Consider the following 23,577-nt stretch of genomic DNA (forward strand, 5'->3'; position numbering starts at 1 on the left):
TATCAACGCTCTCACAAAATAAATATTTAAGTTACACAAGCATTGTTGTTACAACGCGAACTTTAAAACGTAAGTTATGTAGTATTTCTGAAAAATACTCTTATACGTATATTTTGATAAGTATTATTTTGGAAAATGTATGAAGTAAAATATAATATTTTTGGGAAAAATATATATATTTTGGACAAGTAAATTAAATATATTTTTTCTAAATGAGACTTAAAATATATTTTTCGGAATTATAAAGTACATGTATAAATACCCCCATCCTTGGGAAGGAAATACACTTATAAAATAATTAAGAAGTGTGAATACGAAATAGTTTCCTAACTACTTTCCCTAAAAACACAAACCCTAAGCCAAGGCACGGCCCATCCGTCTAATAGACATTAGTACGTGTAGGGCGTCGTGTAGCAGATTGATTTGGATTGACGACTATTTCAGGAGATGCACTTCTGTGAGTTCATGTCCCCCTTTTCTCTTTACTGTTTTCAGTTTTATACTTCGGGGTGAAATACATGCGACAATTATTACAAACATTTATTTACATGGTATGGTTAGCGTAGGGAGGGTTTATACTACTAGATCATGTGAGGGGTGGGTACAACACTTGAGGCCATTAATCCTCGTTGTTAGGACCGAGGGACACAAGAGTGATAGATCTATTTCGGTGTAGTGAGCCCACACCCGTGAGGCCGGGGCGGCCCATAGAGGTGACTGTGTCTTCCAGCCGAAGCCCGGTAACAAATTTGCTAGGTTTGAGTTTCCCTGCACTTTCTCACACATACCAGTGGCTTTGCAACCCATTGGTGATCTCTTTTTCCTTATTGGTACATACCAGGGACTTTTATACATACTTTAAAGGTTTATACATACTCACTTTTACATGAACTCGCTCAACTTTTTGTTGATTTTTCAAACTACATGTATTTTAGGAAATTAGTGGATCTGGCAAGGTATGCAATCTCGTCAAGCTGCGTAGAAATAATGATGTCATCCGAGTTTAGGAAGTGTGACCCTTGCATGGACGGGTTACAAGTCTTAAACTGTGTTTTTATTTCAAGTCTTTTGTCGTGTCATATGAACAAGTTTTTAATTATGTCATGGTTGTAATTCGTTTCTTGTGTCGACTGTTAAACAATGTTGTCGTGGTAACTTTTAAAACTTGATGAATGGATGAACATCATATGTTTTAATTTCATATAGCATTGTTATGATAATTGCTATGGTATTAAGAAGTCACACCAATTAAACCCATGCTTCCGCAAAAGCCAGGGTGTGACAGCTTGGTATCAGAGCATCGATCATAGCGAACTAGGATTCTTTCTCGAGTCTAGACTATGATCACTAGGGCTCTCACGAAAACATTTTTACATTGCATACACTAAAACGTCCAGATCCAGTGCACAAAACATTTTTTTTTTCAAATAAAAAGCATAAATACACTTTTCCAAAATTATATTTCAGTCTTAGAGACTGAGGGAGTTCAGTCTTAGAGACTGAGGGAGGTTCAGCCTTAGAGGCTGGGGAGGTTCGGTTTTAGAGACTGAAGGGTTCAATCTTAGAGATTGGGGAAGTTTAGTCTTAGAGACTGGGAGGTTGGTCTTAGAGGCCAGGGAGTTAGTCTGAGAGGCTAGGAGGTTCAGTCTGAGAGGCTGGGAGGGTAGTCTAGGAGACTAGGAGAATTACTTGGTTCCTTTATTATCACTTACATGTTTAATTGATATCACGTTGATATATGTGATTGTGTTACAGACACCATGGTTTCATATTCAGACACAGGAGTATCAGAAACTTTGGATCCTATGGCGATTGTGTCAGATGACGAGATTCCGTCAGAGCGAGAGGTCTACACATCAGACACCACCAGCACTGATGACGATGATTTCCAGCCATTCGCGCTGCCAGACATCGGAGTTGAGCCTGCTGATGGCATTCCAGCGGGGGATCTACCTCTTGCGGTGATCTCTGCTCCCATTCTGCTTGCTGCTTTCCCTGTGGTGGATGCGCCACTCGATGTCGTATCTGATGACGACATTGATCTGTTCGAGGAGGGTCCGCCTGAGGATGACTATGAGGGCGGGGCCCCTATTGATGCGAATGTTATTCTTCCCATTGCTGAGGCCCCTGTAGAGGAGCTTCCTATTGGTTCACCTGTCCCAGATTCATTTGAGTCTGTGGCATCTGCGTCTTTGCACGACCAGGGAGTGCAGCATCACTCTCCTGACACCGACCCTGACTTGGCGATGTCAGCTGCACCTGGTCCCTCACACGAGTTCGAGTTTGACCACGAGGTCGGTGATGATTTGGATCCCGTCTTCCCCCTGACTTCGATCCTGACCAGGAGGTCGAGTTTATTCACATGGACCAGCCCTTAGAGGCGCCCGTTGCTCCTATTGATCCTTTGTTTGACATCCATGCCGATTTTGACATGGATCTTGTTGATCCTGAGCCCGTCATGGCCCCCGAGTCTGTTGTTGACCATGACCCTATTCTTGATGATGCCCCAGCCGATACACCGCCTGATATGGGTGCACCAGCCATTGCACCTCTTGTTGATGATATACCCATTACTGATCTTCCCGTTGTTGCTCCACCGTTGGTGGATGATCCTATTGTTGATGCACCGTTACCTGATCCCGTGCCGGTATTGTTTGACCGTGCACCATTCGCCACTCATATAGATCCTCGATACGCTGACACCCGCAACGGGTGGATCGATGAAGACGACGATTACCCACCGTTTGTGCTGCCTGTCACTCCCCCAGTAGCACCTGTTTCTGCACCCACTGATATCCCATTGTTTCCCCCACATACCACAGACGCTCATCGCACCGATCTTCCTATTACGTTCCTCCAGGACATACCGCCACCTCGTCCTGGAGAGGGATCATCGAGGCAGCCGCCTGTTTCTGCTCCACCCATGTTGTCATCACCTTTTCCATTCACGTCTCAGTTTCCTCATGTTGCACCACCTACTGCACCATCTTTCATACCATCGAGCGAGCCATTTTTATGGACCACACTCCCTATCATGCCATTGTCTGATCCGTACCACCCGTACCATGTTGGGTACTCTACGGAGGATATACTTACATCCTTGATGATACAGCAGGATGCATTGATACGTCGTATTCAGGAGTTGGAGAGAGCTCCACAACCACCTTGCCATTGTCAGACCCCCTTTGCAGCACCGCACACTCCTCGTCCACTTTCCCCATGATTCAGACGTTCGATTCTTGACATCTGGGCAGCAGATAGCATATTTGCTGCGCGTCTGTCGTGCTTTAGAGGAGGACTGGTTACACATGCGTCGCTTGCTTTTCTCTCGTTTTCTTCCTCCTCCTCCGCCATCAGCATAGGCATTTTGGTTCGATGCAGGTAGGCTTTTGGTGAGAAGACCACGATTGTGCCGACTATACAGCATCTTGAAGACCGCATTTTGATGCCATGACTTTTGATATTTAGGTTTTGGTTGTTGTAGATGACTAGATAGTTTAGACAAGGGCGATGTGGCCCTTAGTCACTTTTGATGTACGATACGGTTATAAAACTTGTAAGCATTGTATTGTGGTCTTGATTTTATGATAGCACAATCGCAGTATTCTCATTATATGCGTTATTGGATCAATTGTTTTAATTTTATAACATGTGATGTTATGTGATTGGTGAATGTTATTACGTACGCATACTATTTACTTACTATGACCTGACCAACGTGAAACATCCTTTAGAAGATGCCTCCAAGACGTGACCCGCGCATGCCCACTAATGAGGCGGAACTCCAAGGGATCATTGCCGCAGCTATCGCACAATACGCTGCCTCTCATGCAGAAACAAGTGGAAATATCTCGCACAACCACGGCAATAACAATCCACCCAATGGTAATGTTAAGTCGTTTGAGATATACTATGATACATTTGGATATTTATAGCACGTCCGCTAATACCAATTGTAAATTCTAACATATGTGCAGGGTGCACTTACAAGCAATTTCTCGATTGCAAGCCCGTGAATTTTGACGGCACAGGAGGTGCTATTGCATTTGTTAGGTGGGCTGAGAAGACTGAATCTGTCCTTAGAATGAGCAAGTGTGCTCCCAAGCAACAAGTGACCTACATCTCAGGGCTGTTTCTGGATGGAGCCTTATCGTGGTGGAATCTACAAGTGCAAACTTTAGGTGAAGCTGCTGCTTATGCGTTATCATGGAATGAGCTGAAGGAGCTCATGAGAAGGAAGTACTGCTCACATGCTGAAATTCAGAAGCTAGAGACTGAGTTCTGGTACCTAAAAATGGAAGGTCCCAATATTGCAGAGTATGTTCAGAGATTTCACGATTTGTCCCATGTAGTGTCGTACATGGTCACACTTGAGTTTAAACGTGTTGAGCACTTTATCTGGGGATTGGCCCCTCAGATCATGAGTATGGTTACTACGTCCAAGCCTGCAACCATCACAGAAGCCATAGATCTCAGTGTGGCTCTTACTGAGGAAGCCATTCGATTGAACAAGATTTCCGTTACTGAGCAGAAGAAGAAAGAGACTCATGTGGAGTCGTCTGGTGAAAACAAAAGGAAATTTTCCAACTTCAAGCAAGGTACTAGTAATGTGAACAAGAAGGGTGAATCAAGCACACCAGCCAGAGCTGTAACCGGTGTTGAGAACATAGGAAAAGGTTATATGGGTACTCTGCCCAAGTGTGACACGTGCCAGCGCCATCATTCTAGTCAGTGCAGATTGAGGAAGTGTGAATCATGTGGAAGGAACGACCACACGAAGGATACGTGTTGGGCCGGAACTGGTGCTGGGCATGTTAGTAATCGAGGTCATGGGAATGGTAATGGAAACCGCCAACAAGGAGGAAATGGCGGAAATGGAAACCGTGGAAATGTTGCAAATCAAGCTGGGAATGGAAATCGCAACCAAAACAACGTTCAAGATGGAAATGGAAATGGTAATGGTCGAGGACCGGGATGTTTCAATTGTGGAGAAGTTGGGCACTTTAAGAGGGAATGCCCGAAACTGAATCAAGCCCGTGGAAGAGTGTTCAACATTGGCGCAAGGGAAGCGCGCCAAGATCCAAACGTTGTCACTGGTACGTTCCCTATAAACCAATGTTTTGCATCTGTTCTGTTTGATACTGGTGCCGACTATAGCTTTGTATCGTTAGAATTTGAGAATATGCCTGGGTTGACTGCTAGTAAGTTAGATGTACCGTACTCAATTGAACTGGCTAATGGGATGCTAGTTGAAACTAATGAGGCCGTCAGAGGTTGTGTAATTGAGCAGGGAGAACGCGAGTTCACTTTGGATCTACTACCAGTCGAGTTGGGAAGCTTCGACGTGGTAGTAGGGATGGATTGGTTGTCAAGCAACAAAGCCGAAATTGTGTGTCACGAAAAGACCATTCGCATCCCAATAGAAGATGGAGAAACGATCATGGTTCACGGAGAGAAGCGTGATACGCCTCTGAGAATCATTAGCTGTCTGAAAGCTAGAAAGTGTTTACAGAAGGGATGTGTCGCCTTCTTGGCACACATCGTGGATAAAGAAGCTGCTGAGCCGAAGTTAGAAGATATTCCAATCATAAAGGAATATCCTGAAGTCTTTCCAGAAGACTTGCCAGGATTGCCACCTCAAAGGCAAGTTGAGTTTCACACGACTTGTGCCTTCGGAGATGCAGGAGTTGTCAACACAACTTCAGGAGTTGTTAGACAAGGGATTCATCAGACCTAGCTTCTCACCTTGGGGAGCTCCAGTATTGTTTGTCGAGAAGAAGGATGGTAGTTTTCGTATGTGTATCGACTACCGAGAACTGAACAAGTTGACAATCAAGAATAGATATCCTCTGCCGAGAATTGATGACCTGTTCGATCAACTTCAAGGTTCAAGCTTCTACTCAAAGATCGATTTGCGATCAGGATACCATCGGTTGAGAATTCAAGAGGAAAGTATTCCCAAGACTGCTTTTAGAACTCGATATGGACATTATGAGTTTCTGGTGATGCCGTTTGGGCTGACAAACGCGCCAGCCGTTTTCATGGATTTGATGAACAGAGTTTGTAAGCCATACCTCGACAAGTTCGTGATTGTGTTCATCGACGATATTTTGATCTATTCGAAGACGAAGGACGAGCACGAACAGCATTTAAGAGCTATTTTGGAGCTACTTAAAAAGGAGAAGTTGTATGCCAAGTTCTCGAAGTGTGAGTTCTGGTTACGCGAAGTCCAATTTCTTGGACATGTGGTTAATGGAAATGCAATCTATGTGGATCCAACAAAAATCAAAGCGATAAAGAATTGGGAGACTCCAAAGACGCCAACCGAGATTCGACAATTCTTAGGTTTGGCTGGTTACTATTGAAGGTTCATTGAGGATTTCTCAAAAATCTCTCAACCTTTGACTTCCCTCACGTAGAAAGACAAGAAGTTCGACTGGGGAGACAAACAAGAAGAAGCGTTTCAGTTGTTGAAGGACAAGCTTTATAATGCACCGATCTTATCGCTACCCGAAGGAACGGATGACTTCGTGGTATATTGTGACGCCTCGTCAAGGTTTAGGATGTGTGTTGATGCATCGACAAAAAGTTATAGCGTACGCATCACGACAGTTGAAGGTTCATGAGAAGAATTATACCATTCACGACTTGGAGTTCGGCGTCGTGGTATTTGCGTTGAAGATTTGGCGACATTATTTGTACGGTACGCGATGTACAATCTTCACGGATCATAAGAGTCTGCAGCACATATTTGATCAAAAGGAGCTTAACATGAGACAAAGACGCTGGGTAGAGCTGTTGAACGACTACGACTGTGAGATCAAGTATCATCCAGGGAAGGCGAATGTGGTCACCGATGCCCTAAGTCGAAAGGAAAGGATCAAGCCCATAAGGGTTAGGGCGTTGGAAATGATTATCCAGACGAATCTCTCACTGCGCATTTGTGCCGCGCAAAGAGAAGCTCTCAAAGAAAGGAACATTGAGGATGAGTATCTCCGTGGGATGGAGAAGCAGTTGGTGCTAAACGAGGAAGGAACTTTATGCTTCATGAAAAGAATTTGGGTTCCTCTGTTTGGTAGATTGAGAAAGGTTGTTTTCGATGAAGCTCACAAGTCACGGTACTCAATTCATCCAGGAGCGGATAAGATGTACCAAGATCTTAAGGATTTCTACTGGTGGCCTAGGATGAAAGGCGATGTTGCAGTTTATGTTGGTAAATGTTTAACGTGCGCCAAGGTAAAAGCCGAATACCAGAAGCCTTCAGGTCTTCTACAGCAACCTGAAATACCCAAATGGAAATGGTAACAGATTTCAATGGATATCATAACAAAGTTGCCAAGAACGCCCAAAGGTCAGGATACTATTTGGGTAATAGTAGACCGTCTAACGAAATCTATGCATTTCTTGCCCATCAGAGAAAAAGACAACACAATTAAACTAGCTGAGATATACATGAGGGAGATTGTTGCACGTCATGGAGTGCCTCTCTCAATCATCTCTGATAGAGATGGAAGATTTGTGTCAAGGATTTGGCAATCCTTTCAAGAAGCATTCAGATCTCAGCTGAATCTAAGTACATCATTTCACCCGCAAACGGATGGACAGAGTGAACGAACGATTCAGACCTTAGAAGATATGCTGCGAGCTTGCGTAATGGATTTAGGTGGAAGTCGGGATACTCACCTACCATTGGTTGAATTTTCATACAATAACAGTTACCATGCAAGTATTCAAGCCGCACCGTTCGAAGCTCTTTATGGACGCAAATGTCGATCATGGATTTGTTGGGCTGACGCAGGTGATAGACAACTAGTTGGTCCGGAATTGGTCCAGGAGACGACAGACAAGATTGCACAGATCCGAGAGCGCATCAAGGCGGCTCGCGATCGACAAAAGTGTTATGCGGACCGAAGAAGGAAACCTCTGGAATTCGAGGTGGGAGATATGGTATTATTGAAGGTTTCACCCTGGAAGGGTGTGGCACACTTTGGGAAGTGTGGAAAGTTGAATCGGCACTACATTGGCCCATTCAGAATCCTGCAAAGGATTGGGCTTGTAGCATACAAATTGGACTTACCTGCTGAACTTAATGGCGTTCATGATACATTCCATGTATCAAATCTGAAGAAGAGTCCAACACAAGAGACAATTGTCATTCCTGCTGACGAAGTTCATATTGACGACACGCTCCACTTTGTTGAAGAACCAGTTGAGGTTACTGATTGGAAGATTAACAAGACACGTCGGAGTAGTGTCAAGCTCGTCAAAGTTCGATGGAATGCAAGACATGGTCCAGAATTCACGTGGGAACGTGAGGATCGTATGAAAGAAAAGTACCCCCATTTATTTCCAAAGACCCCTGCAGCCAGAAGCAGAACTTAAAATTTCAGGACGAAATTTTCTTAACGGGGGGAGAATGTGACAACCCTCACAATTCCAGGTATCCGTACAATTAATTAATAATTAATTTATGCTTAATGATTGTGCTTGATTTCAACTGTGATTAAACTGCTTTCTGTTTTCTGATACATACATACCCATGCATCACATTTATTACTGTCACTCTATTTATTACACACAAACATTAGTGACAAACTTGATGCACAAAGCACAGTTAGCACAGTGAGCGGATAACCCAGTAAACATGCTGACAATGCCAGCACCTAAACGGACAATATTTTTGAGGCCAGTATGAGCCAGAGTTAGAATACTACACTAGTAGGGAGTGTAGGGAGGTGAGGACCATAAAACTGCGTCACTAGGTGATAGTTATAGTGCCCGGAAGTGCCTAAAACATACTTTTAAGTGCAGAATTCTGCACAAAATAACCAAAATTCAGCATTTAACAATGCTAGTAAAGTGCAAAAACTTGGCAAAATAGTCCTAGATACTTTCCAAAGTGTTGGGAATTTAATGTGTCACTAAAAATAATACAAAAGACACTTTGTAGACTAATTTAGCACTTTAACGGATCAACATCCAACCGAACAACCGGACTTTACCCGAAACATAAAAACATAGCCAAACACATTGTTTTCACTTTTCTGAGCTAGTTAGGGTCCCCGAACACCCTAACTGTCACACCCTGGCTTTGCGGAAGCGTGGTTAATTTGGTGTGACTTCTTAATACCATAGCTTAACCATAACAAGCTATATGAATTTTAAAAACCATGCAAGATCATCCATTAAATAAAGTTAGAAAAGTAAAATACCATAACATTGTCTCAACGGAAACACATCCTAACAACATAATCAGTGTTCAACAGACACAAACATCAACATGACATAAACACAGTTTAAGAACTGAGACTTGTCCAGGAAAAAGTCACATCCCTTAAACTTGCATGACCTCGTAACTAGTGCAGCGGAAAAACGTGCCATACCGTGCCAGATCCTTTAATTCCCTGAAATACATGTAAGTTGAAAAATCAACAATAATGTTGAGCGAGTTCATGCGTAAGTGAGTAAATAAACCTTTGTATGTATAAAAATCCTGGTATGTAGCAAATAAGGAAAAAGAGATCACCAATGGTTTGCAAGGCCATTGATATGTGTGAAGTGCAAGTAGGAAGACTCAAACCTAGCAGATTTTGCGATGGGTACAAAGTCACCACCTGGTCCACTAGGCGGGCTCAGGAGGTGGCCACGCTTTCAAGCGTATCATTTTCTTTTATAAATCAAATCAACCATTTTCTTATTTAACCAAAACAATATTCAGTACAATAAACTAGTCAATAAACATGTAAACCGCAAAAATTCCATGAACTTGTAGTTTTTCCAAAACTATGATGTAAATCCCATCACTTTTAGCGGATTTTTATATAAAACAATCCGATCTCGTAAAAACCTCGTTTTTAGAGAAATTCCGTCTTTACAACTTCTCGTCATCTTTTACAAAAATAGTTATTTTGTCGAATCTTTGTGCTACACAAGTGTTTACACACTTGTGTGTTCTAAAAATCATTCTTGTTAGTGTAAGATCCGTCTTTAGAAAACATGATTTCTTTGACACTCGGTCCTTTGAAAATACCCCTCGTAGATCCGTAGATCTACTAGTTTTAAACACTATTTCACAAACAAAATCGCTTTTACACAAGTTCATGGTCCGTGTGTGGTAGACTTTCATCCTTTAACCCTTGTTACTTCCAAAACAACCTTATGTCATGATCCATGATCATGACCAACCCGGGTTAAATGACGATCCGAGCTACCACAACATAGATCGAGTCCAAATAACCACACAAATCAAATACTACATGATTTACACAACATATAAGCTTTTAACCATCACTTTTAGTGTTTTTTAGTAGACTTTAATGCATCAACTTGTAAGATTGCGAGTTTTAACCGTTACAAATCATTTTAACCATCTTAAAATAGTTCGAGAAGGTGATTCAAGCAACTTACTACTAGCTCGAGGCTAGGGAAGAATCTAGACGTAAAATGAGAGGATAAAAGCAAGAGAGGGAGGTCCTTCGCCTTCCGATTGCACCAAGCCTCCTTATATGTGATCCTTAACATTTGAATGCTCTTGAAATGTGTTGAAAGAAATCGAAAGACAGATGGTTGGAGGTGTGGGTGCTTGGCCGAGAGCTCTAGAGGGAGAGAGAGGAGAGTGTTGTGGTGATGAGTGTAGTGAATGATCATAATGTACATATACTTGAACTTATAGACAAACTTTAGGGTTATGATCCAATGGATCTTATGTTACCAAGATATTAAACATAATTGATTAATTTAATCAACATGGTACAAGGTATGTCCCCAAGGGGACTGAATTCGGTTTAGGGGGGGTGGTAGTTTGGTTAATTTTCAACTATTAGTTAGATAATAGTTAGGTTAGTTAAGTGCTTAACCCGGTTAGTAGTGCGTTGTGCTTTATGGCGGGTGTTAGGGTATTCAGGGACCCTAACTGGCTCAGAAAAGGATAAATATTGTTAATGGCAATATTTTCATGTTCCGGGTAAAGTCCGGTTGTTCGGTTGGATAGTAATCCGTTAAAGCGTTAAACAAAGCTTTAAAGTGTCGTTAATATAAATTTTAGTGACACAACTTATTCCCGACACTTTGGAAAGTGTCTAGTAACATTTTGTTGATGCATTTATTGTCTATCGCCTTTGTCAATTCAAGTCGTACTGAAAAGCCGGAAGAAATCAAGCACATAATGTCACAATTAGTTAGAAATAACAAGGTGGCGTTTTGGTAATTAATGAGAAGTCTCATTAATTCCAAGGCCTATAAATAGGAGATTATGTCATAACTTTTAGAAGGATTTTAGAAGACTTTGACTCTCACATTTGTGTTGTTGGTGATTCAAGTTTAGAGAGAGAAAGTCTAGAGAGAGAAAGTAGTTGTAAACGTGATTTTGTACCGTACAAGTCGCATCTTTCAATAAAATTACGTTAGTAGTACGTTATTGTGTGTTCGGTCACGCACGTTCACGGTTTCCGCACGTAGAACGTACGTTACGCAATCGAACGGCGTCAAAACCGGTCCTACAATTGGCACTTTATTAGTTAGCTAAAAGCTGAATTGTTAATTAAAAGTGCTGAGTTTTGTGCTTTAGTGTACGTTTTAGGCACATCCAGTCATTGTAACTTATTCCTAGAGACGCAGTTCTACAACCCTTGTATCCCTACACTCTCTACTAGTGTAGTAACTATCTCTGGCTCGTACAGGCCTTAGAGGCAGTATCTGCCTGGTGCTGGCTATGACAGCACGTTCAATAGGTTATCCGTTCATAGTGCTACTGTGCTTTTGTGCATCATGTTTGTCACTAAGGTTCAACTTGTAAATAATGTAGTGGCAGTAAATAGAGTATGACGCAAGTATGTACATGTATCAGCATTCAAGTAGCAGTCTATCCATAATTTCAAGTAAGCATAGTAATTAAGCAGAATTCAAATATTAATTAAGTCGTACGGAAAAGAAATTTCGTCCTCGAAATTCGTACTACCTTAACTCCTTTTGGTCACGTCACACAAGTATAACATCGAGGTAGATAGTCATCAAACCGCATCAAAGCTTACTCACACTTGGTGGTTCCAAGAATATTTAACAATCCGCATCCTAGGGTTAAGAAGGTGGGTGCTCATAGCAGTTGATGTTAGAAGTACAAAATGTGTTTTACGTATAGCCTAATGTATTCCGGCTAGCAGGGGGTCCACAAGAGAGGAGTTTCAACTAATAAGATCCTCAAATGTCCGATCGCAGTATCCAAGCGTGTTCTCACGAAACATAGCACCCTCTATATAAATTTAGAGATTTTCAACTCAAATGAAGTGGTAAAGTGATCTGTCAACTCCCCAGTAGACGAGTGGAAAGGTTCAGTGCGTTGAATATTTTGAATGGCGAGAATACACCGAATGAATACCAACGAACCTGGTGTATTCTTGCTTTGAATTGTAGTTGCATCAGGAATATTTAAACGACAAGTCAACAAAAGTTTATGTATTTTGCGTGAAATAGTTGACCATGATTAGCACAAGCTTGCAAGTTTGCAATGACACCACAAGGTATCGCAATGACAAGATTCGGAATAGCGGTGACTGGACAAAATCACCGAGTTTGAAACCAGATGAAGGTGTACCGAAACAATATGAAGATTTGACTTATGCCATGTTACAGAGTTTCCCAATTAAATATGTAACATTAAAGAACCACTGTTTCCAATCGAAGATGAAAAGTAATAAGTATTGCAAGGCATACGAAAGAATCGTTAGGAGGTACATGGTGCTTATGAAATGAATCTATGCACCATTGTTTTAACACCCAGTTGTGTTGAGACCGATTTAATCGTGATAAGCAAACGGATTTAGAGTGAGTCAATAAACAATTAAATCCGGGTATGAGGTGCGTAACCAAATTAGCGTAAGCTTCAATTCTGTGAAAGTATCACCACAAGGTATCAAAGTCAAGCAATGATTTGGGGGAGTCATAGACCAAACAAGTCTACCATGACTCGAAGCAAAAGGATCTGTGCCAAAGTATTAGAATATGATGCCCTCAATATATCATATGGTGTCTTAAATCAAACATGGGAACTAGATAAGTTTAAGGAATCGAACTTAGTTTCAATGTAACCCAACAATAATCGTACATATCAACAAGGGAATCTTGGCACGATAGCAAACCTGTAACTTGAAAGAAAGCAGTTGCAAGAAAATGTATTGACTTGATAACAAGAGAGTCAACAATGACAAGAATGTAGATCATTCAAATCACAAACCAGTGTTTAGATTTAGCAACGTAATATCAGAGCTTTAATGAAACGTTTATTCGAAATGGAACCGCATGCGTAGCAAAGGTGCATGTGTGGCAAATAGGTTTCCAGGAAAATGGAGCAATGTGTGTTTGCTATATTGAAGAAACGACCAAGTATTCGAAACAAACATGTGTTCGCTCTCAGCGAAGGAAATCAACGTGATGCAACTACTTTGAGGGGAGTAGAAACGCAATATCTACTCGTTAGAAGTAAGAGTGAAGACTTCAACGGAAGCAAATTTAAGTACATTCGATTTTGAAATGACAAGTTTGTCATGTTGATGACGTTTGATTGAGTTGACAGATATGGTTCCTAGATGTAAGGCCTCTAGTTCCTCCGGATTCCGCACCTCGTGTGGATCCGACTTATACATTGTGTAGGAAGCAGCATTTTGTTTATGTCTAAGCACAATCATTGTCCCACAACTTCATCCTGGTATATTCCCTGAATTTTTCCACTGACGATGTTCGATCGTCGATCAGTCGTGTAGTAGTAGTTGGATCATCATAGTCAGTTGTGTAAGAAGTTCATTAGTCCTCAGCAAAAGCCACCGACTCTTGTATGTTAGCCCGTTCGGCTCCTGGTCATTTGGAAGTTATTCGTCCTTTCTTTTGGCGAGCAGAACTGAGGTTATCCAAAACAAAAGTTTTGGTCTGTTATCTTCCTTCTCTATCAACCACTGAGGTTGCACTGTCAATCCTTGCATCTCCGAAGGTGTAAGTCGCTCGAGGTGCTTTGGCTACAGGCGCGTGGCCTGGAATCAGATTGATGCAAAAATTCGACTTGTCGTCGAGGAGATTACTCTGGCAAGTCTTCGAGGAAGACTTCAGGTCGGGGGTATTGTTAAGTTTTAGTTCTTCGGCTCCCTTGTCCCCGACATGAGCCAGGAAGCAACACATCCTTCCCACAACAACTTTCGTGCCATAAGTAATTCGTGATCGGTGGTGGCGTATCCTGCTTCGTGAGTCACAATCATTCCTTCATTCGTCATCAAGGTGCGGATATCAACCTCCGCTCGATCGCTTGCCAACTAATACATCCAATTACCACGTTGAAGCTTCCCAACTCAACTAGCAATAGATCTAGCGTAACTTACGCCCTCCGGGTTCTATTGTGCCGATTCCAGTTACTGCGTTGGCTTCCACTAGCTTCCCCTAAGCTAGTTCTAATGGGTACTGGAATAACTACTCACTTGCTACGTAAACCAATTATACTCTCGAACTCTAGAGGTGTGAATCGTACAATTTGTTACATTATCAAGTAGTACAGACGCATAACGTTGGGTACTATGGAACGTACCGATTTCCATGCTTGAATCCCTGGCGTGTCTCCCTAGCTTCGGTGGGGAGCTTTCATCCGTGTGCCTGATTTTTTTAGGGCAATATTTTCTGAAATGCTTTTTGCTTCCACAGTTAAAACAACCTTGAGTACGTTTCTGTTTATCGGTCATTCTACTTTGGCAATTGCTATTGTCGTTGTCCTCTTCGTGATCCTCACTACCGTCTTGGCCCCCATTACTATGTTCAGTATCTTGCAAACAAGTTTCCTTGACATGTCCCACCTTGCCACAGTTACCACAATTTCCATATTTGCATCGCCCGACATGATAACGTAGACAATTGTCGCACTTAGGTAGGATACCCTTGTAATCTTTTCCCTTTTTGGCCTTCTTCTTGTTACTTACCCGAGTAACCATCTTGAAATTTGCGAGCTTCCTCTTGTTATCCCCAGATGACTTTATAGCAGTCTCCTTTTTCTCCTCCGCAGTGAAAAACTCTCCTCGTCTAACTGCTTCTTCCGTGAGTGCTATGCTTATGTTGATAGCCTCGGTGATTGTCACACCCCCAAAATCCACCTGCGGATAACACCCGCTTTGAGGGCGTGACTGACCAGGATCCAGCCACCAATCATACTGAATGATTAAATTTAATATCCAAATAGTGCTTACTAACCATACGATTAGCAAGTGTTAAGTTTAGAGTTCAATGTTTTAAGTTCAGAGTAAAAAGTAGCGGAAGCATAATTAAACAGTTTTAAACAATGTTCATAAGGTAATCATGATAAATGCCCAACACACGGGCAGACGACCACTACACATCCCAAGCAGCTGCTCCAGTCACTGGCCACCTGCAAAGCATGCAGTAAGGGGTCAACAATAATGCTGAGTGAGTTCACTAGTTGTCCAGTTTTAATTACTAAAAACTTGTTTCACCAGTTAATTTATCCGTTTATACATGCCATGGGGAGCTACCCCAAAAGTTAGCGACTAAACTGTTTTTCCAATACCGAACACTAGGTAATCGTTTGCGTTTCCGCAGGATGCCCCGATGTCAATGTTCTATCATCATTGACGGATGCCTGAGTACATTAGTTCACGACCGATCCCATACCATGGCACGGTGTGAGGCTGGTAAGACCTAAATAGCGCTATCAACTAATAACCCGTTCGCCTGGCCCCGGCGACTAATCGGTATTATGTAGTAGGGACTTGAGTGATAGAGTTGCGTTTAGTGCCGTTTGGTTGCATTCCGTATAAACAGTAATTAACTAAAAAGGTTTCCCAATACAAGGGAAGAAAAGTAAGTTTGTTCCCAGTAACTAGGGAAGGAAAGTGAATGGTATCCCCTTTACAAGGGGATAGGGTTGTTTAGTCTCGTGTCCCAAACCACCAGGACGCATGCTTTTAAGTTGTGAACTCACCTTGGGTTGCTCGGTAGATATTTTACCCGGTCAAGTATGTTGGTCACCACGTCCTAACATGGTTACCAAATATGGGTCAAGTCGGGTACAAGTAAACACATAGCGAACACGTATGGCAATACATATAGCAAATACGTATAACATGCGAATACCCAAACAGTTGGGTTATTGGGTCAGTCCTAACATATAATCAGCAGCAACAATACGTAGCCCAGTCAACAGAAAGCCCAACAGTCAAAGCCCAATAACACCAAAATAGTCTAGTCGAGACAAGGGTGGTTGCGACTCGCAACCGAGGTTACGACTCGCAACCGAGGTCTCGGTTCATCACGTTTTGGTTACGAGTAGCAACCAGAGGTTACGACTCGCAACTAGCGGTTCCGACTAAGCAGCAGTGGTTACGACTCGCAACCGGATTCGATACGCGTTGATTGCGACTCGCAACCGGGAGATCTCGACAAGACTTGATGTGGTCTCGAGTAGCAACCAAAGGTTGCGACTCGCAACCGCCGTTGCGTGCACCTGAATCCTTCTAGAACCTGTGCAGTGTACTATCCAATGGTATTGCATTTTCATGTAATTTAGTACTATCCAATACAATGCCACAAACATGTTTTGTTGTCTGAATATACACCAAAACAGATCAAACAAGCAGAATTTCAAATATTCATCATGTTCATCAAAATCACCAAATGTTCATCATGTCTAGACTATCCTTTAACCGACCCAAAACAAGTATTTTCCACTTTTCATTGTAATATTATCGGCATTTCTAGCAGCCCTACGTTACAAACATCCAAAGCATTCGAAACATGCCAAGTTACCCAACTAGATTTCATACTTGATCCTATTTCTAGCATGTATGACACAAGAACACATAAACACATAATATTCACCCTTTTCGGCTTCACATCTTTAATAGGAATGAAACTTATCACAATCAATAACATTTCTATTAAGCACATAACACTTATTTGGTTAACATAATTCATAAATCAACCAAGAAGTCATCAAAAATCCACTAACCGGTTGATGAAGGATAAGAGGGATGATCTTCCTAATGAGACGTTCGAGTTGATCCGAGGGCTTGGTGTTTCCGGTTTGTATCCGAGTATGAAGAGGATGAAGGTGAATGTTGGTGCTTGTAGGGTTTTAGAGGGAGTGTGTGAGCAAGAGAGTGGAATGAGGGAGAGTGTTGTGAGAGGAGTGTTGTAAAAATGGTTAAGGGATGGGAGGGTTGGTTTATATAGTGTCACGAGTGGGTTAGGGTGTGGTTGCGACTTGGGCTTCCATATGGCCCAATCCAAACCGGCAACCGGCCCTTAATAAGTGTACAGTTCACTTGAGACCAAGGGGTCTTCGAGTTGGGTCATGGTTTCGGCTCACCTCTCACACATGCACACACTCACACACTTAATCTATATATATAATACATACATGTTATCGACAATTAGCACGTCACGGAGAATCACAAACTTTCATTTAATATCATATATATACAAGTAGATTGAATATAGGAATGGTTGTCCGGGAAAACCCGAAGTGTCACATTATCCCCAAGTTTTAAGAACTTTCGTCCCGAAAGTTAAGGCAGTCACTGGCAAGCTAGGGTGCATGAGAGCGTTTCAACGGGGTGTCACATCATCCCCCCGTTAGTTTGGAATTTCGTCCCGAAATTCGGCTGTAGCTTCAGTGCTGGGGTTTTCGTTTGGGAACAACTGGGGATACTTGTGCTTCATCTGGTCTTCCCGCTCCCAGGTAAACTCTGGGCCACGTCGCGAGTTCCAACGGACTCGTACAAGAGGGATTTGGCTACGTTTGAGGATTTTGATCTCTCGATCCGTGATCTCAATCGGCTCCTCAGTAAAGTGTAGCTGTTCGTCAATAGTTAGTTCCTTGAAAGGAATTACGAGCGTTTCATCTGATAGACACTTCTTCAGATTAGATACATGAAATACGTTGTGTACCGCGCTTAGCTCTTCAGGCAGGTTCAATCTATAAGCAACCTTACCGATTTTCTCGGTAATTTCGAATGGTCCAATGTATCGCGGATTAAGCTTGCCCCGTTTACCAAAGCGAACCACACCCTTCCAGGGTGAGACTTTAAGTAGAACCCGGTCACCGACCTGGAATTCCAATGGTTTCCTACGCTTATCAGCGTAACTCTTCTGACGGTCACGAGCTGCCGCCATGCGTTGTCTGATCTGGGCAATCTTCTCCGTTGTGTCCACCACCATCTCTGGGCCCGTGATTTGACTATCACCGATTTCCGCCCAGCAGAGAGGTGACCGGCATTTACGACCGTACAATGCCTCAAAAGGTGCTGCCTGAATACTAGTGTGGTAGCTGTTGTTGTAAGAGAACTCTACTAGCGGTAGATGCTTCTCCCAATTCTTGCCAAAATCGATCACACATGCTCTAAGCATGTCTTCTAGGGTTTGGATGGTGCGTTCGGACTGTCCATCCGTTTGCGGGTGATAAGCAGTGCTCATGTCCAAACGTGAGCCAAAGGATTTGTGCATAGCTTGCCACAATTCCGAAGTAAAACGAGCGTCTCGGTCGGAAATAATCGAGGTTGGCACTCCTTGCCTCGAAACTACTTCCTTTAAGTAAACCTCCGCCAAGGTAGAAAACTTGTCTGTTTCCTTAATGGCCAGAAAGTGCGCGGACTTGGTCAATCGATCTACTATTACCCAAATAGTGTCATTTCCGCGTTGAGACCTAGGTAGCCCTGTAACAAAATCCATGGAAATTTGCTCCCATTTCCATTTCGGGATTTCTGGTTGTTGGAGTAGACCTGCTGACTTCTGGTACTCTGTCTTGACTCTTGCGCAAGTCAAACATTTGCTGACATATGTTGCTATGTGGGCCTTCATGCCAGGCCACCAATATGTAGTCTTCATGTCGTGGTACATCTTGTCCGAACCAGGATGTACTGAGTAGCGGGACTTGTGGGCTTCGTCCATCACGAGTTCACGTAAATCTCCATAGAGAGGAACCCAAATGCGCCCTGTTACATAGTAAGCGCCATCCTCTTTCTGTTCTAGTCGCTGCCTCGACCCTCGCAGAGACTCAGCCCTGATGTTTTCCGGTTTCAATGCTTCAACTTGAGCATTTCGGATCTGGGTAGGGAGGTTAGACTGGATGGTAAGTTGCAATGCTCGCACGCGCTTTGGTATAGTGTCCTTTCGGCTGAGGGCGTCTGCCACGACATTGGCCTTGCCCGGATGATACTTGATGGCGCATTCGTAGTCATTCAAGAGTTCGACCCATCGACGTTGTCGCATGTTCAATTCCCTTTGCCTAAAGATATGCTCGAGACTCCTGTGATCGGTGTAGATTGTGCACTTGGTACCGTACAGGTAATGTCTCCATATCTTAAGAGCAAAGACCACTGCTCCCAGTTCCAAGTCATGCGTAGTGTAGTTCCTTTCATGCGTCTTGAGTTGTCGTGAGGCGTAGGCAATAACTTTCTCGCGTTGCATTAACACGCAACCGAGCCCATGGATAGACGCATCGCAGTAAACCACAAAGTCGTCAGTGCCTTCAGGCAACGAGAGAATAGGAGCGCTACAGAGGTTATCCTTAAGCCTTTGAAAAGCAGATTCCTGTGCTTCATTCCACTTGTAGGCGACGCCTTTCTGAGTGAGTATAGTGAGGGGCTGTGCAATCTTTGAGAATCCCTGAATGAATCTGCGGTAGTAGCCTGCCAAGCCCAAGAATTGGCGAACTTCAGTGGGAGTCTTAGGCGTAGGCCAGTTCTTTATCGAGTCGATCTTAGCAGGGTCGACGTGAATTCCGTCCTTGTTAACTACATGGCCGAGGAAATGGACTTCTCGAAGCCAGAAGTCACATTTAGAGAATTTGGCGTACAGCTGCTCGTTGCGAAGGAGTTCCAGAATAAGGCGTAGGTGTCGTTCATGCTCTTCTTGACTTTTCGAATAAATCAGGATGTCGTCGATAAACACAATCATGAATTTGTCGAGGTAAGGCTTGCACACTCGGTTCATGAGGTCCATGAAAACCGCAGGTGCGTTAGTCATTCCAAAAGGCATAACGAGGAACTCGTAATGACCATAACGAGTCCTGAACGCAGTCTTAGAGATGTCTTCATTTCGAACTCTTAGCTGATGATAGCCTGATCGCAGGTCAATCTTAGAATAGTAGCTCGATCCTTGCAACTGATCGAATAGGTCGTCGATGCGCGAGAGAGGGTAACGATTCTTGATGGTAACCTTGTTCAGCTCACGATAGTCGATGCACATTCGGAATGTGCCATCCTTCTTCTTGACAAAGAGTACCGGGGCTCCCCAGGGTGATGAACTTGGACGGATAAATCCTTTATCCAATAGTTCCTGTAGTTGTGTAGAGAGTTCCTTCAGTTCTGCAGGGGCTAAACGGTACGGTGCACGAGCTATGGGTGCTGCTCCGGGTGCTAGCTCGATTTGGAATTCGACCTGACGGTGGGGAGGGAGTCCGGGTAGTTCCTCAGGAAATACCTCGGGATAGTCACGTACCACAGGGAAATCTTCAATCCTCTTTTCCTTTTCGTGAGTGTTGGTGACGAGTGCTAGGATAGCGGTGTGCCCTTTCTGTAAACACTTCTGGGCTTTCAGGAGCGAGATAATGCCTGTGACCTCTCCACCTTTGTTGCCTTGGACGATGAGGGGTTGGCCAGAACGGCGAGGTATACGAACTGCTTTCTCTTGACAGAGGATCTCAGCGCGATGTTTGGATAACCAATCCATACCAATGACGACGTCGAAGCTTCCAAGCTTGACAGGGAAAAGATCGATACTAAACGTGTGGCCAGACAATTCTAGTGTGCAGTCGTGGATCACGTGCGTGGCCTCGATGTTCCTACCATTAGCTATCTCGACGATGTGCTTAGAACTTAATAATGCAGGCGAGTGCTTAAGTTTCTTACTAATGCGAAGGGATACATAACTGGCATCGGCACCAGAATCAAATAACACAGAAACATAACGATCATCAAGTAGGAACTTACCCGCCACGACGTTGGGGTCGTTCCTTGCTTCTCCAGCTCCAATCACGAAAGCTCTTCCTCTTGCACCATTCCCAGCATTGTTGTTTTGCTCATTGTTCCCAGCTCACTGATTGTTGCGATTCTGATTCAGTTCAGGGCAATCCTTTCGCATGTGCCCTGTTGCCCCGCATTTAAAACATGCTCGATTGTTTCCCTGCTGCTGTTGCTGTTGAGGTTGTTGCTGATTCTGCCTTGCTGGGAACTGACTCCTACAATCCTTGGCTTCGTGCCCCATCTTGTGGCATCGCTGACACTGACCCTTGTTACATGCCCCATTGTGGTGCCTGTTACACTTGTTGCACTTAGGGTAGCTTCCCCGGTAGCCACCCTGTTGCTGAGTGCCCTTGTTGTTGTCAGTTTTCCTTTGCTGAGCTGGGGCTTGAGTAGGGTTAGCATCTTTGCCCTGATTTCCATCCCACTTTCGTTTACCATCACTAGAAGTTCCTTCCGCAGCACTGATCCTTTTGGGCAACCTGCCCTCCTCCACAGCCTGGTTAGTGAGTTTGTGGGCAAGACGAACCACGGGCTATATGGCAGTGAGGTTGGCCGAGGTTACATGGCTCCTGATTTCCGGGACTAGACCCTTGATGTACAATTCGATCCTTCGGTACATGGGTCGGGACATGTTTGGACAAAGAGCAGCATAGTCGTTGGACATCTTGGTGTAGGTCTCAATCTCTGACCCAACCATCTTGAGTTCATAGTACTCGTCCTCGAGTTTGTGGATGTCATCCCTGTGACAATACTCTTCCTTGATCATAACCTTGAAATCTTCCCATGCAGTAGCGTTAGCAGTCTCCAAACCAAGCATTTGAATTTGCGCCTTCCACCATGAAAGTGCGCTTCCCTCAAGAGTACCAGTAGCAAACTTCACCCAATTAGCAGGGGGACACTCGCAGACAGCGAAGACAGCTTCGACCTTCTCGATCCAGTGCAGGAGACCTATGGCACCCTCAGTGCCACTGAATGGAAGAGGCTTGCAATCCATGAAGGTCTTGAAGGTACAGACACGAGGTTGCACAGGCGCAGGCTGACCTGTTGTGAGGAGTGAAGCGAAATAGGTTTAGAGGCGAAAAGACGATGTGGCGGTAGGATCTAAACATCCTAAAACAACGAGCTTACCTATAGGGTGAGCTGCGAAAGCTGCAGCCACTGTGTTGAGCAGGTTAGTGAACTGAGCCTGAGTCATGTTGACGTTTCCTCGTCCGCGTCCACTCATTGTCTTCATAACCAGAAAGCATAGTATGAGTGTGGTGTCGTAATATAGCGAGAATGAGATAGAAGAGGGGAGGCATATCTATCTAATCAGGCAAACTAGTACGTATAGTAACGCAGAAAGCATAAGACAACAAGCCAGTAAATATGGGTCCGAGCTATGAGGTCAGATAAGTCGAGCCTTGCACTTGGAGTGTAGTGTCGTCACGAGTCACGGGTTATAGTCTGGTTTTTCTCAAAAAGATTTTCCCCTTTTTAAAACCAAGTTCACTATAACCAATGGCTCTGATACCAATCTGTCACACCCCCAAAATCCACCTGCGGATAACACCCGCTTTGAGGGCGTGACTGACCAGGATCCAGCCACCAATCATACTGAATGATTAAATTTAATATCCAAATAGTGCTTACTAACCATACGATTAGCAAGTGTTAAGTTTAGAGTTCAATGTTTTAAGTTCAGAGTAAAAAGTAGCGGAAGCATAATTAAACAGTTTTAAACAATGTTCATAAGGTAATCATGATAAATGCCCAACACACGGGCAGACGACCACTACACATCCCAAGCAGCTGCTCCAGTCACTGGCCACCTGCAAAGCATGCAGTAAGGGGTCAACAATAATGCTGAGTGAGTTCACTAGTTGTCCAGTTTTAATTACCAAAAACTTGTTTCACCAGTTAATTTATCCGTTTATACATGCCATGGGGAGCTACCCCAAAAGTTAGCGACTAAACTGTTTTTCCAATACCGAACACTAGGTAACCGTTTGCGTTTCCGCAGGATGCCCCGATGTCAATGTTCTATCATCATTGACGGATGCCTGAGTACATTAGTTCACGACCGATCCCATACCATGGCACGGTGTGAGGCTGGTAAGACCTAAATAGCGCTATCAACTAATAACCCGTTCGCCTGGCCCCGGCGACTAATCGGTATTATGTAGTAGGGACGTGAGTGATAGAGTTGCGTTTATGCCGTTTGGTTGCATTCCGTATAAACAGTAATTAACTAAAAAGGTTTCCCAATACAAGGGAAGAAAAGTAAGTTTGTTCCCAGTAACTAGGGAAGGAAAGTGAATGGTATCCCCTTTACAAGGGGATAGGGTTGTTTAGTCTCGTGTCCCAAACCACCGGGACGCATGCTTTTAAGTTGTGAACTCACCTTGGGTTGCTCGGTAGATATTTTACCCGGTCAAGTATGTTGGTCACCACGTCCTAACATGGTTACCAAATATGGGTCAAGTCGGGTACAAGTAAACACATAGCGAACACGTATGGCAATACATATAGCAAACACGTATAACATGCGAATACCCAAACAGTTGGGTTATTGGGTCAGTCCTAACATATA

General features: G+C 43.5%; 1 protein-coding gene across 1 annotated transcript; it reads left to right on the top strand.

Moving 5' to 3' along the window:
- The first annotated feature begins 2,431 nt into the window (after window positions 1-2,431).
- LOC110914427 (lysine-rich arabinogalactan protein 19-like) lies at window positions 2,432-3,492 on the top strand. Its single transcript, XM_022159220.1, has 2 exons — window positions 2,432-2,965; window positions 3,469-3,492. Exons 1-2 carry the CDS (start codon window positions 2,432-2,434, stop codon window positions 3,490-3,492), a joined length of 558 nt encoding a protein of 185 aa, XP_022014912.1.
- The last annotated feature ends 20,085 nt before the right edge of the window (window positions 3,493-23,577 follow it).

This window comes from Helianthus annuus, chromosome 15, assembly GCF_002127325.2.
Source record: "Helianthus annuus cultivar XRQ/B chromosome 15, HanXRQr2.0-SUNRISE, whole genome shotgun sequence".
NCBI lineage: Eukaryota > Viridiplantae > Streptophyta > Magnoliopsida > Asterales > Asteraceae > Helianthus > Helianthus annuus.